Source organism: Priapulus caudatus, unplaced genomic scaffold, assembly GCF_000485595.1.
Source record: "Priapulus caudatus unplaced genomic scaffold, Priapulus_caudatus-5.0.1 Scaffold461, whole genome shotgun sequence".
NCBI classification, from domain to species: Eukaryota; Metazoa; Priapulida; class Priapulimorpha; order Priapulimorphida; family Priapulidae; genus Priapulus; species Priapulus caudatus.
The window spans coordinates 177,302-190,841 of NW_014577522.1; the positions used below are offsets into that span (position 1 = coordinate 177,302).

General features: G+C 40.3%; 2 protein-coding genes across 2 annotated transcripts in view; one reads left to right on the forward strand and one right to left on the reverse strand.

Annotated features, from left to right (window-relative positions):
* Nucleotides 1-2,407: 2,407 nt before the first annotated feature.
* LOC106810673 (protein-S-isoprenylcysteine O-methyltransferase-like) lies at nt 2,408-8,219 on the reverse strand. Its single transcript, XM_014814102.1, has 4 exons — nt 8,007-8,219; nt 4,871-5,129; nt 4,257-4,474; nt 2,408-3,665 (listed from the first exon to the last, which is right to left on the reverse strand). Exons 1-4 carry the CDS (start codon nt 8,205-8,207, stop codon nt 3,483-3,485), a joined length of 861 nt encoding a protein of 286 aa, XP_014669588.1. The 5' UTR covers nt 8,208-8,219; the 3' UTR covers nt 2,408-3,482.
* A 161-nt stretch (nt 8,220-8,380) lies between these two features.
* LOC106810674 (WD repeat-containing protein 13-like) overlaps nt 8,381-13,540 on the forward strand; it is a 24,200-nt gene continuing 19,040 nt past the window's right edge. The window contains exons 1-5 of the mRNA XM_014814103.1: nt 8,381-8,542; nt 8,842-8,986; nt 9,418-9,469; nt 11,810-11,925; nt 12,629-12,819. Of these exons, the coding sequence (XP_014669589.1) occupies nt 8,464-8,542; nt 8,842-8,986; nt 9,418-9,469; nt 11,810-11,925; nt 12,629-12,819 (583 nt within the window). The 5' untranslated portion in view covers nt 8,381-8,463. The remainder of the gene's footprint in view (nt 8,543-8,841; nt 8,987-9,417; nt 9,470-11,809; nt 11,926-12,628; nt 12,820-13,540) is intronic.

Consider the following 13,540-nt stretch of genomic DNA (forward strand, 5'->3'; position numbering starts at 1 on the left):
GAGGGAAGAGGTGGGAGGGTACAGGAGACGGCTGACATGAGGGAGGGGGTGGGAGGGTACAGGAGACGGCTGACATGAGGGAGGGGGTGGGAGGGTACAGGAGATGGCTGACATGAGGGAGGGGGTTGGAGGGTACAGGAGACAGCTGATATTAGGGTGATAGGTGTCAGTTAGCGTAAGGGAAGGAGAAGCAGCTGCAGTGCCTGCTAACTTTAGGTAGGGTGCGGTAAGGGGCAAGATTCAGCTTATGTGAGGGAGGGGGTGGGAGTGGCAGGAATCAGCCGATGTAAAGGAGGGTATGGGAGGTGGTGGAGTAAGCTAACACAAAGAAAGGGGTGGGGGCATGTGTGCGGTGGAGGCACGCGCGTTTGCGCATTTCGCCTGGAGAGTCTGATGTTGAAGGTTGAACGTGGGAAAGATTTTAATGTTTGGCATTATTCAGCAATGGTCTTAATTTTCTCTGGAGCTGCGATTGCCAACTGGGCTCCTTATAAGGTAAGGTACGCGTAGTCCCATTGTTGTTACCTATGCAATGTGAAATCTGATAACTGCGCATGTTTTAGCGACTCATAACCACAGCTTCATGCTGTTTTACTTGTAATATAACGTAGTATTTAGGACTTGGTGGGCGCTGTTGGTCTTTGAATGAAAGCCACTTAAAATCCAATGGAGACATGGAGGTTGCAACCACTGGCATATTGTAGTAGTCTACCTGTGTCCTATGCGAACAAGTCTAGCCATCAAGCTGAGATGTGTTTAATTGCATTTCTACTGTGCGTTTGATGCGTGCAGAGGTTTGCTCTCTGCGAAATAGAGCAGTAGAACCAGTACTCGGGCATTCATCTTTTTACGAGAAAATTCTGGAAATGTGCGAAAAATCGCCTGCTAGTTACCTGGAAGTGTACAAGTTATCTCGCAACCCCACACGGTCACATGTACGTTGTGTCTGCCATGCGCAGTTTGTGACCATATGTGTCTGCCTGTACTAGTAAGCATTGTTATTAAGCTCTTACCATTTAGCAAGGAACCAATATACAAGGGTCCACGTCAAGACTTCCAAGTCCAAGCTCATGCGTTTCGCTGCCGCAAAGCGGTGTTGGAATAGTGCAGAGGGACCAGATGATATGATGGGTCAAATGTGGGTAAAAGCAGTGAGTAGCCAGCGTGCGAGTATTTTCCTGCTTTCATTTGGAAAGGGAGAAGGGAAGGTAAAGAAGGGAGGGTGAAGGGATTTAAGAGTGAGAGCCGATTGTACATACCTGTGTTGTACGGCAGCTTGTCGACTGTGAATTGAATCTGTGTGTGTATATGTAGGCATGTCGTCTTATATTTAAAAGCTTACTAGCCGATCACTGCTGTATAAAATTGAATTTTTTATTTGTAAAGCTTTGTATAATATTAACATTAGCGTATCCATGTGTGTAGCACTGTTTGTCCTTGTTTAATAATATATTACAGAAAGTAGAAATGTTAAATACTGCATATAGTAAAAATGCAGTTCAGATGGAATCAGTATATGCAGTGATACATATTTAAGATTTGTTTGTTTAATGCCAGCAAGCCTCCACATACGTAGGTTGTTGCAAGCTGCTGTAGTGGTAATCACTTTGTAATAGTAATAGTAAGGAATATTTAATTATTGTATAATCCAAGATTGAACATAGGTGCTTGAATTTGGAAAATCATCATTTGATCATACATCTTCATACATTTAGTTACTTTTTCAACTTCTCGTGAATTTTTCGATAATTTCTCATGTCATGAACATATCTATACGTCATATATCATTATACATCTTATTGTATAGTTATGTTCATGGTAATACTACGTGGGCGACGGCACAGTAAATATAGTCGTTCAGTTGTAACGTTGTGGCGGAATGATATACAGTATCACGTGTGCACTTCAGAAGTTGCTACATGTAGTACTCTGTGTTTGTGACGAGACTTTAGGTAGTGCCATTATATATGCCGCCTAGTGGCAAAGTTACTATTTATGTCGACCTACTCAGAATGCTCATTGCAAATATTGGCGAGTGATCTATCCTCTTGCCACAAAATAGGCATTACCAGAAATTACTAGCTAATGTGAAAGCAATTGTGTGCAACAGTGGACGAAATGTGTGTAGATGCGAATACGTTTATAGAGTTCTCTTGGTGTTGTCTTCAATGTATGAAAACTGATGACCAAAATCAGTAACTGTAATAAAAGAAGTAACTGTATTGCATGTACAGCTAGGAGCACATGTTTATAATGCTATGGAGACTGCAAATGACTAGGAATTTTAATCTTTGCCCAAGCTGATTAGGTCATACCTTGACGAACACAACTTGTTTAGAAGTTTTTACATCAACGTACAGGCTATTTCACGATTAACTAGTCGAGTGCATTACGTATAACAACACGCTTTCTGCTTAATAAATAAAGTGTTTTATTGAGGTTTAACAAAGCCAAGAAGTGACTAATTCAAGCTGAAAAATCAATCCATTTATTATATGAGAAATTAGAATGTGTAAATTCATGACGGCTGTTGAACATTGTTCTTTTTTCAGTATAAATAGTTTTAAAATTGCTTGGCCTCTAGTCACAGATATCACTCACGAAAATTATTAGCTAAACATCACAGCTATTGGCAATCCTTCGTATTCCAACACAAACCGTAACAACCGCACTTGCATATTCCTTTCTTTCATTGAACATGAACCACTGGTCCAGGTATCAGTAACAATGTCATTTAAACAACGGTTTACACTGTGGTTAAACGCAAAGGAGGACAAGCATACAAAAATATACGATAAAAACTATGAACAGCACAAATTTACAACATACAACACCTTTGAGAAATGCTGGTTCACAGAGCACGTGCCCTACACACAGCGAGCATCAGTTTCGTTGGATTTGCAACATTATTGAACAGATTGCACATTCAGGCAGGTGAGAGTATTTTGGTAATGTACATGTGTCTCTACTTACTCCAGTACGCTGTACCTTCCGCGATAACCACACTTCAACACGCGGGGAGAACAGAAACTCTATCATGCGCGATCTTTAATGATCACACAAATGTGTTTCTACCTCGACGCACCCGGTAGAAAACTGGTTGACCCTCTCGTATCAATCGATCACAAAACAATTGCACGAACATTTACAAGGGTCCACGCACGCACAAATGCGACATGTCTAGAGCTGCTTTCCCACACCCCCCTACACGAGTCAGTAGCTGGCCAGCTCCGAATCTCCATGAAACCTCGTCACGTCTAACCACTGCCAAGCGTAGCGTCTTTCCCCTACAGCTCCCACCTATAACCCTCGGTCATGTCTCTCTGCTACAGCTCCCACCTATAACCCTCGGTCATGTCTCTCTGCTACAGCTCCCACCTATAACCCTCGGTCATGTCTCTCTGCTACAGCTCCCACCTATAACCCTCGGTCATGTCTCTCTGCTACAGCTACCAGCAGTAACCCTCGGTCATGTCTCTCTGCTACAGCTCCCACCGGTAACCTTTGATGAACGGCAGCCCTGTTGGCACGGCTTTCTGATAGTCAATGTAGTCCTCCCCGAAAAAGTTGAGTAGTGTGATCTCCTCCTCGATCACGCGCTCCTTGAAGAATCGCCATGAGGCTAGCGTGTAGGCAACAAGACAGATAGGGTTGCATAGCATCAGCTGCCAAGCAAAACAAAGAGAGAGAGATGAACAGTCGTGAGATACTGCTGGAAGGTACAATACATCCGGGCAATTTTTTAAAGGTAATATCACGATAAATGTATCTATATAGAAAGTATACCACTATGTACATACATACAGATACGTTCATGATATTACTAGCCCGATTAGCAATACAAGCATGCGTGAAGGTTGGGCAGGCAGACAGTTGTGAGTTCAGCGGCATGATCAAGCACAAAATAATCCTTGCTCAACATTATCCTCGCAGAAATTAATGGAAATTACTTGACCGACAACATGATTGGTGTTCTGTATTTACATGGCTTTTGGCCTATTAACCATGATGATACATAATGAAAGCTAACTCGCAAGTAGCCATGAACAGAAACTGTTTTATTACGCATGCGCAGACGCGCGCGCCCCGGAAGTGGGTAATACTAAAATATGGATTGCCATTAAACCACGGGCTAATATAAATACACTATCCGATGTGTATATATAACAATTGGTGAATTGAAAGTAAATAGCTTGCCATTGCAGAGCAACACATTGTGACAGACACTGTCAGCAGAGGAGACCGACCATACATACCTGCGTTCCTAACGTCCAGATGAACCAGCCGACGTACGATGGATGTCGCATGTACTTGTAGATGCCGTGGGTAACGAGCACGTGGTCTCTCTCCTTGTACGTCTGAATAATGTGGTTGAAGTTGCTCCTGGCAGTGAACATCGCCAGTTTGCGAAGGCCTTCCCCAGCGATGATTATCAAAAGACCGACCACACTGAAAATGCTCACTTGTTTTATACCTGTAACATGGCGAATACGTCGACGTTTTTCGTTAGTTTCTGTGAGGTCCTGAGTAATTTGTGCATTGGTAACTTACAACCGGTTACATCAATCACTTAATTAGAAGTTAATAAAAAGAATTTTTTTTTAATTCATTCTTGATTTAATCCTCATTCAGTTTTATATACAATGAAATGATAATGAACTACAAGTTATTGAACCTCAACTAATTTCCCAAAGTGATAAATGAGTGCATATGATTACAAAATGCAGTTACAGATATAAATAAATATCAAGTCATACATTTGTGGCCAGCTTTTAAAATTCTAGTATATTAACCGCTATTATAATCCTAGTATCATTTGTAAACATTAAATGTAGAAACATTCTGATATTAATATGTAGGAATATCATACCTGGTATGATAAAAAGCTCGATGACATATTCCGTTATTCCCGCCACTACGGCAATTCCATACTCAACACTGTGATTCAGGAGAAACGAGTCGAGGCTTAGACTTCTCGGATTGATCCACGCCGTGACGAAATACTCGGAGAAGTGAAAAAAGCACAGGACCATCATGTACCAGCCAAACACCCGCCACGGTGCACTGTACAAACTGAGGAGAAAGCCCAGGCCAAATCCAAAACCAATGCTTCCTGCACGTAGTGCAACCTGGAAAGGTTGTAGACGAGATGCCGGATATATGGGGATGTGTTTACAATGCATAGTTTTCAGCTTTACACTTTGTACCGTCACTGGACACTGCTATAATGAAGGAGAAAATGTAAAGTAATTAGTTAGCTTCTGATGATTTGCTGGCTAATTGAAGCCCATTTAAGGATACACTCAAGCTTTTGCATGGGTATTAGGCCATAATAAAAATATTGTTTGTTTGCCCTCACCTGACCGACCCGCCAAAAATGGGCCGACTCAAACAATTTTTATTGATCTTTCCCATTCTTTTTTTTTTACAAATTGTATCACTGTACATTATATAAATCTGTAGGCAATACATTATATGTACCAAGCAAAACAAACATTCAACATAAAAGGTACCTCCACACAAGCACACCCAAGCATGTAGACACCATGCTGAATTTGTATAAAAAAAAACCTCAAAAAAAAAAAAAAGCCTACCTACCTACCTAAACTTTTCAGCCTGGGGTGTGGGTCGGGTGAGGGCAAACAAAGATTTTTTTAATTGTGGCCTTGCTCTAATGAAGAGTAAACGTTTATTGACAGATGAACCGAATCATTCACACGTACAGATGACATGTATTTCTATGCTCAAGCCAAAAAATTTCCAGCACCTAATTATGTGACAACACAAATTTTGAATTTTTATGCAAATATGGTATTTTGGATATTTCTCAATTACCACAGAGTATGAAAGCAAAATTCTCGCCATCAGTTAAGCACAATAGTATGCACCAAAAATTACACGTCAGGATTTTTCTTATTTGGTGAAAAATTTAAAATCTGCCTGAATTTAATTCACATGTTCGGATTGAAAATTTATGCAAATAAAGAAACATGACCATGAAAGGGCTGGTTGTGTCAGGATGTCATCAGTGTTTAAAGGACCACGACTCACTACACACGAACGCACACAATCAAAACGTTATATGGAGAAATAATTATGCACAGAGGTGGCACCTAGTGTAACCTAGGCCATCGAATAAGAATGAAAATAAAAAATTAATAAAATTTTGCATAAAAGCTTGAGTGTTCTCAGCTTACAATGAAAGATTCTGGTCTGTGTGACCCACCAAGGTCACTAGGATCATAGAGGCCTTCAAGGCTACCCATATTCAGCATATATAAAGCCGGCCAGACAAGCTCCACATCTCTAATCCATATGCCATAGGCACTTGGGTCATTTCAATAATGAAACTATAGTAAATAAAGACTACTTGTATTTACTACAAAAGTATAAATGTTTGTGTACTCTCTATTGCCTAATAAGTCCACGTAAGTGCTCCCTAAAACATACAGTCTCACCATACGCACACCACTGTGCATAACCTCACAGAAAGAATCCTTCTGAGAGTTTGTGCACAGGTGAAATAGATGTGGTGCGATTGTGTGTCATAGAGGAGAATTAAAACGGAATTCACAAGGAATTTCTCTAGGTTCAATTATATACTCCCAGTAGATGCTGGTCTCATCAACACTGGGACTGTGAGGTGTGTCAACAAAATTTTTGTGCAGTTGCCTGTGTATCTGACGTGAGTGCGGGATAAAAATGTAATATAGAATCGAAAGTGCAACGCGAGGTGAGAGCGAGTGTGGAGAGCGTGTTGACGAGTGTGCACACAATTAAAGTGCTGAAAATGTTTCCACTGTCCACTCTACATTCACCTCAGCATGGCAGGAGGCCATATAGCAAGACTTACAGGAAGAGATGCTGACCGGAATTCTGAAACAAGAGACAGACCTGATACTGGGTGATTTTTGGTGGTAAATTTTTCCCGCTACAGATTACCCCGGCCCCCCACTCCGAGGTTGGAAGGACCGCATGCGCGTTCCCAAAATCTCCGGTAAAGGGGTACGTATTTTTCGCGCGACAAAATCCGGCCCAAGAATTGTAAAAAAGGGGCTGTATTTGACTTTTCACCCGGAGATTTCTTTAAAAAGGGGGTGTTTTTCCTCTCTCTCTTTCATCTTGAATATTATAGAAAACTTTATCAAATCCCGGGATCAAATTCCTGAAATTCCTGCTAGTTTTGAAAGCTCATTCAGGATTATTTCATTTTGAAAAATAAAAATATTGGTCCCTAGTTCCCCTCGCTCACTGAACTCTACACTAGTCTACGTAGTGTAGACTGGTACCCGGTCGACAGTTCCACACGCTACACTAACGTCACTACGTCAGTGTAGCGAAGGATACGTACCGGAGTGAAGGTGGCGAACGGGTACCAGTCTATACGTAGTATTCCGGATTTAGGGGGTTCTCCAAGGCAGGAAAAACCCGCAAAAAGCCCGCGAAAGGGGGGTTCAGAAATGTTGGCAGTCCTGAGATAGGGGGTGCTTTCAAAGGGAGGGAACGAGCATATGCGTACCCTAAATAACATTGAGTGGGGGGGGGCGGGCAGATTACCCTGGAATTAAAAGACTACCAGTACCAATAAATAAGATTTTTGTGTTGAATGTGCTGGTATCCGGAGTGGTTCCAATCCAATTCTCTAATGGAATAATTAGCTGTGGCTGTGGTGACAGGTTAGATACAATAATGTAACCCAAACACAGGATAGGGTTATCCCTATATCCTATCCTGTGATTGGGTTACATTATTGTATCTAGTGACACTGACAGGTGTGACCATGACATGTGGTGCCACCACTGGTGGGGTTCTGCAGGCGTTTCTGATTACCACGTCTTCGGTTTTGTGAATTTATAAAAAAGCTATTGTTTGGCTAATTACCAGGCAATAGAAAGTACATAAACATTAGGAATAGCAGTGAATAAATGGCACGTGACACGTGGCGAGTAGTAGTAGTATGAATGATTATGAGGCAATGAGCCGAATAACAATGACTACGGACTCACCTGACTAGAAATAGGTGCTCTGTAAACTAATCGCAAAATTGCAAGTGAAAGAATCCCATAACACAATAATAAATATAACCAATATTCATGAATGAAAAATGATACTTTTGCATTAAGTTTTGGTAACAACGGTAGTAACATAACAGAGGAGCACAGCAAAAAGCTGAATAAGCTCACTCTTACTTCCGCAACAACCACCATTTTCGGCTTTGAACAAATGAGCAGTCAGCGTGCGCTCGATGCGCCCCTTTTATGTTTACAGAATTTATAGACGGTTCCCGTGTCCCTTTATTTCTGCGCGTCCATTGCGCGGGTGAATGATACGGTAGCCATCTAAACAAAATTGTTCCGCTATCACTGAAAAGTATCAGCATAGGATGTTAGCATGTGCACAGAATTATCTTATTCTTAGTCTTAGTAATAGTATCTATTTTCTGCGTATATAATAGTTTTTAAGATGACTGCTGTTTGGCAGCAAGTATTAGCTGTTGATGCTAGATATAATGCGCACAGAGCCCCAATGTGCCCTCAGTTTAGTAAGTAAAGTAGTAAAAGACTAAAACTTAAAAAATAAAAGTAAACAAAATACGTTTTACACTTTTTGTATGACAATAATGTTACAGACTACAGTATTCGGTAGTACCAGTGGGTAGTGTAGTAACAGTACACTGTGACTATGTACCTACACATTACATTCACTATTGTCAATAGTATAGATGTCTATAGTACTTCACTACTTGTACTGTAGTTGTACTCTGGTGTAGCCCCTTAACTGGCTGCATATAGGTTACAGATCGATGCTAGTCGAAGCATTTTCTCATTTGATTTTCTACAGGAACACTTTATATCCGCCGTAGAAGCCAGCTGCTGAGGGACAATGCTAAGACAGAGCATGACCCACTATTGCGCAAGCAGTACTTGCAGATTCGTGCGAGGCTTCTTGCTGAGAGATACGGAGTTCTGTGCAACCCCGATGGAAGGTAGGTCAATAATTTATGCACTATTTGACATTTTTACCTCATAACTTATATTTGTTATATTCAAAGGGACAGAGCTCCATGGATCTTCTTGGAGAGCTTAGCGTACATTGATTAGCACGTCCACCTTTACTGCAATGGTTGTCAGTACAAATCCCTGCCAGGGGCAGGCCGGCTGGCCTGATCTCGGTGTAGTATATTACTCTGTGGCTATCTAATGATAATATGTGCGGATAATTGCAATGTCGTCTGTCTAACAGACAATTTTGTGTGTTTAGGGAAATTTGTTTACTTAAAATCTGGGGTATTTCAGTGTGGCTGGGGCCAGTCGAGGTGACTTTTGTCTATACTAGTGTGATCATGTCCAACTAACTTGCTTAAAACCCCAGAAACCTACACATCATGTTGATGTGAATGTTAATTATCTATTTTAGTAGTATCAAAAGCAGGACAGCAAGCTTGAGAGGAAGTAGAGTGAATCTCGAGGTTAGTAGAGTCTTGGTTAGTGAATATAGAGTCTTACTTAGGTAATAATAAGGTTAGTAAAGTCTTGGTTAGTGTATATAGAGTCTTAGATAGGTAATAATAAGGTTAGTAAAGTCTTGGTTAGTTAGGTACGATATGGTTTAAGATGAGTCCTGTTAGTTGTTATAGAGTCTTAGTTAGGTAATAATAAAAGGTTAGTCAGAGTTAGTTAGTGATAATTAGAGTTTAGTTAAGGCTACATCAATAAAGGTTAACTAAGGTCTTGGTTACGTAGAATATAGAGTCTATACTTAGGTAAATGAATTAAGGTTTTTAGTAAGTCTGTTAAGGTTGCATATATGGTCCTTCATTAAGTGAATAATAAGGTTTATTAGAGTTGGTTAGTGAATATAGAGAAATAACATATACGTTAGGTATAATAGGTTAGTAATCTTGGTTAGGTATATAAGAGTATAGTCAGAGTCTATCGAGTTAGGATAGTCTTAAGCGTTAGTAGAGTCTTGGTTAAGTGATTTACAGTCTAGTTAGTTAAATTAATAAAATCTTAGGTTAGTGTGATTTAGCATCGATGCAGAGCTTAGTTAGGTTAACGGTAATCGTGTTATGAGGTGTGATGAACGGGGGCTAAATGTGAGATTAATGCAAAGCTTCTTTGCACTGTTTTCAGCATGAATTGCTAAGTGTTATGTAAGATAGATATATAGTAAGATCATGGTTTTAATGGCTATAATTCCATAGTAAATAAATAATATGAGAGTAGATAATAGGAGGAAGCAGAGTATGAACTTCAATAAACAAGGAAAGTTGTTACATTTACAAGCACCTATAGAATACTACGATTTACTATCGTCACTCAAACACTTGAGATTCAATGTACACAGATAAATTCGATTAATTGTGGGTCGTGAAAATTCGTTTCGCTCGTGTAAAACAACGCAAGGCTCGAGCATACAGAAATAACGTACGCCACAAAGATTTTACATCCACTTCTTATTGCGTCAGCACTGACATACGAATGCCATAACCCCTCAACGCCATAGAAATCCAGGCAGTAGGATGTTCAACGACTCTTTTGCGCATTTGTGCCTCCTGGCGATGGGTGTGGCTTCTGTGCTGGGCTCAGGATTTGATTAGATATGCCGATCAAGCAACAGATGAACCCAACAAATTTTATGGTGAGGAGGACGGGCCCCGAAGAAGGACCAGCTTGGTGATGGATTATATTTGAGCTGAGATATTTTACTAGCTGGTATGACTCCCAAAGACCACGCAAGCACTGCCAACTGAATAGCCAGCAGCTCTAGCTCCAATCTCCCAGCGAGCCACACCTCATCGCCAAGGGCACAAGAGTGCGCACGAGTCGTTAGTAGCTGCCTATTGTTTCAAGTTAGGCGGGTTATGGATTCGTTTTGCGGCCAACAGAATGCAGAATCGTGTCATACGTTTTAGTCTGTATCTCCGGATTGCGGGTGTATACGGGGAAACGATTTTGCACGATGCTAGGCGAATGTACTGTGTACGATTTGAGCTCAAGTTGGTTGAGTTATGCATAGTAAATCCTAGGTATTCTAAGGCTAGTAAATGACGAATTTCCCATGTTTATTGAAGTCACACTCCTTCCCTATTATCTACTTCTGATAATATTATATATGCTGACCCCCCGAAACTGTCACTGCATAAGATATGTTCAGGAGTGAATTATAATAGACTATCTATAATAATAGATATAATAGATATGTTACGTAGTGTGGAATATATCTCGATCGTAGACAGTAGACGTAACAGTTGTATAAACGGTGACAATTACAGTTTTATTACAAACACGGATAAAAGCAGTGTACACGTACCGGTTTGAGGTTGTCGTTGTCTCTCCCGCCGTCACCAAAACCCCTCCGTATTAAACCGTCCGCATCGTCGTCGCGACCTGTTTAGCCTTCAACTAATTTATGGCGTGGGTCGTGGATATAACGACCAGTCGCGACTAACGTAAAAAGGAACGCCGATCACCGTCGACGCTGCCCGCATAATGATGGCCGTTTGATAAACCGCGTCGCATTCTTCTTGAAGTTAATGCGTTCGTACCATTCTGAAATGCATTCTGTCCACGCTGAATTATGTGTGCTCTAAAGTATGCAGCTAATGTCTTCTGGGTCCCTTGCCGGCCGTCCCTGAACATTTGCATGATTCTGTGCCAAATTCCCCATGTCTCTAACTCAAAGCTAAAACGCCGTACTGCAGATATACTATAATCATAGATCTATTATTATTCACTCCTGATATGTCGCAGCACCAGTAAAATGTGTAGCTTTACGTGGGACATATGTCGTACTGCGGTTTCAGAGCGACAGTGAGGAGGCGCGTAACAGAAGGCGATGGAGCAGCAGCCCACAGAAGCTGATAGCAGATACGAAGCATGATGAGGGTGTCACGCCTACCAGCGAGGCTGAAGCCAGCAGGTGAGAAATATATCAATCCCAGCATGCACAGCACTCGCGGCCATGGGTCATGCGGGCATAGAAAGTTGTCTGCCATTTGTAATGACTCGATATTTCGAATCGATCATTATACCTTGTTGAAAACTAACTATGATACGTTATATACCGTATATATTTTAGATGTGAACTTGATGATAACGTTATATATATAACGACAGGATAACGATAGCCTTATATATGATACTTTCTATAGCTTTATGTTATATATGCCATATATATGAACTTTGTGGTAACCATATATATTGATCACCTTATATGTGATGCATTATATACTCTTATTTGTTTTATATGCTTTATATATGAACTTTATGGTAACCATATGTAGTAATCACCTTATATATGATGTGTTATAGTTATATATTTTATATGACCTTATAGTAAACTTATGTAATGATCACTTTATATATGCTGCCTTATATATTTTATGTATGAAGTTCAGAACTCTATGGTAAGCTTATAAAATGATCTGCTAATATATGTTGCCTTATATATTTTATATATTTACCTTATAGTAAACTTATGCAATTATTATCAATATATCATCAATTATAAATAAAAAAAAACGTTTGTTTTAATTCACTCTTGATGTTATACCCGAACTTTATGGTAAGCTTATGTAGTGATAGCCATCGTGATCTCGCTGCCTACACCGTGGTTGTTGCAGAGCGATGGCAGGTGGAGGCACGATAGAGGAGAACTACGCGTTCGCCGGAGTCTACCACATCTTCGACCAGCACACGGACGCCGTCACGGCAGTGAGGTTTGCCAACGATGACAAGTCGCGACTCGCTTGCTGCTCGACGGACGGTGCGCTGTCCGTGTGTCAGCTCGTGCCACCACCGTCCACGGTCATATGCTCACTATATATAGAGTCTTAGTTAGGTAATAATCAGGTTAGTAGAGTCTGTTAGTGTATATAGAGTCTTAGTTAGGTAATAATAAGGTTAGTAAAGTCTTGGTTAGTGAATATAGAGTCTTACTTAGGTAATAATAAGGTTAGTAGAGTCCTGGTTAGTGCATATATGGTCTTACTTAGGTAATAATAAGGTTATTAGAGTTGGTTAGTGAATATAGAGTCTTATAGTTAGGTAATAATAAGGTTAGTAGAGTCTTGGTTAGGTAATAATAAGGTTAGTAGAGTCTTGGTTAGGTAATAATAAGGTTAGTAGAGTCTTGGTTAGGTAATAATAAGGTTAGTAGAGTCTTGGTTAGGTAGTAATAAGGTTAGTAGAGTCTTGGTTAGTGAATTTACAGTCCTAGTTAGTTAAATTAATAAATCTTAAGGTTAGTGTGGATTTAGAATCCTGGAGCTTAGTTAGGTTAGGTAATGTGTTATGAGGTGTATAGGAGCAAATGTGACCATTATGCCAAAGCTTCTTTGCCCCTCTTTCAGCATGACATTGCTGTGTTTTAAGAATGAGTATATAGTAAAATCATGGTTTTTAATGGCTATATTCCTAGTAAATAAATAATATCAGAAGTAGATAATAGGGAAGGAGTATGACTTCAATAAACATGGGAAATTCGTCATTTACTAGCCTTAGAATATCTACGATTTAATACGCGTAACTCAACC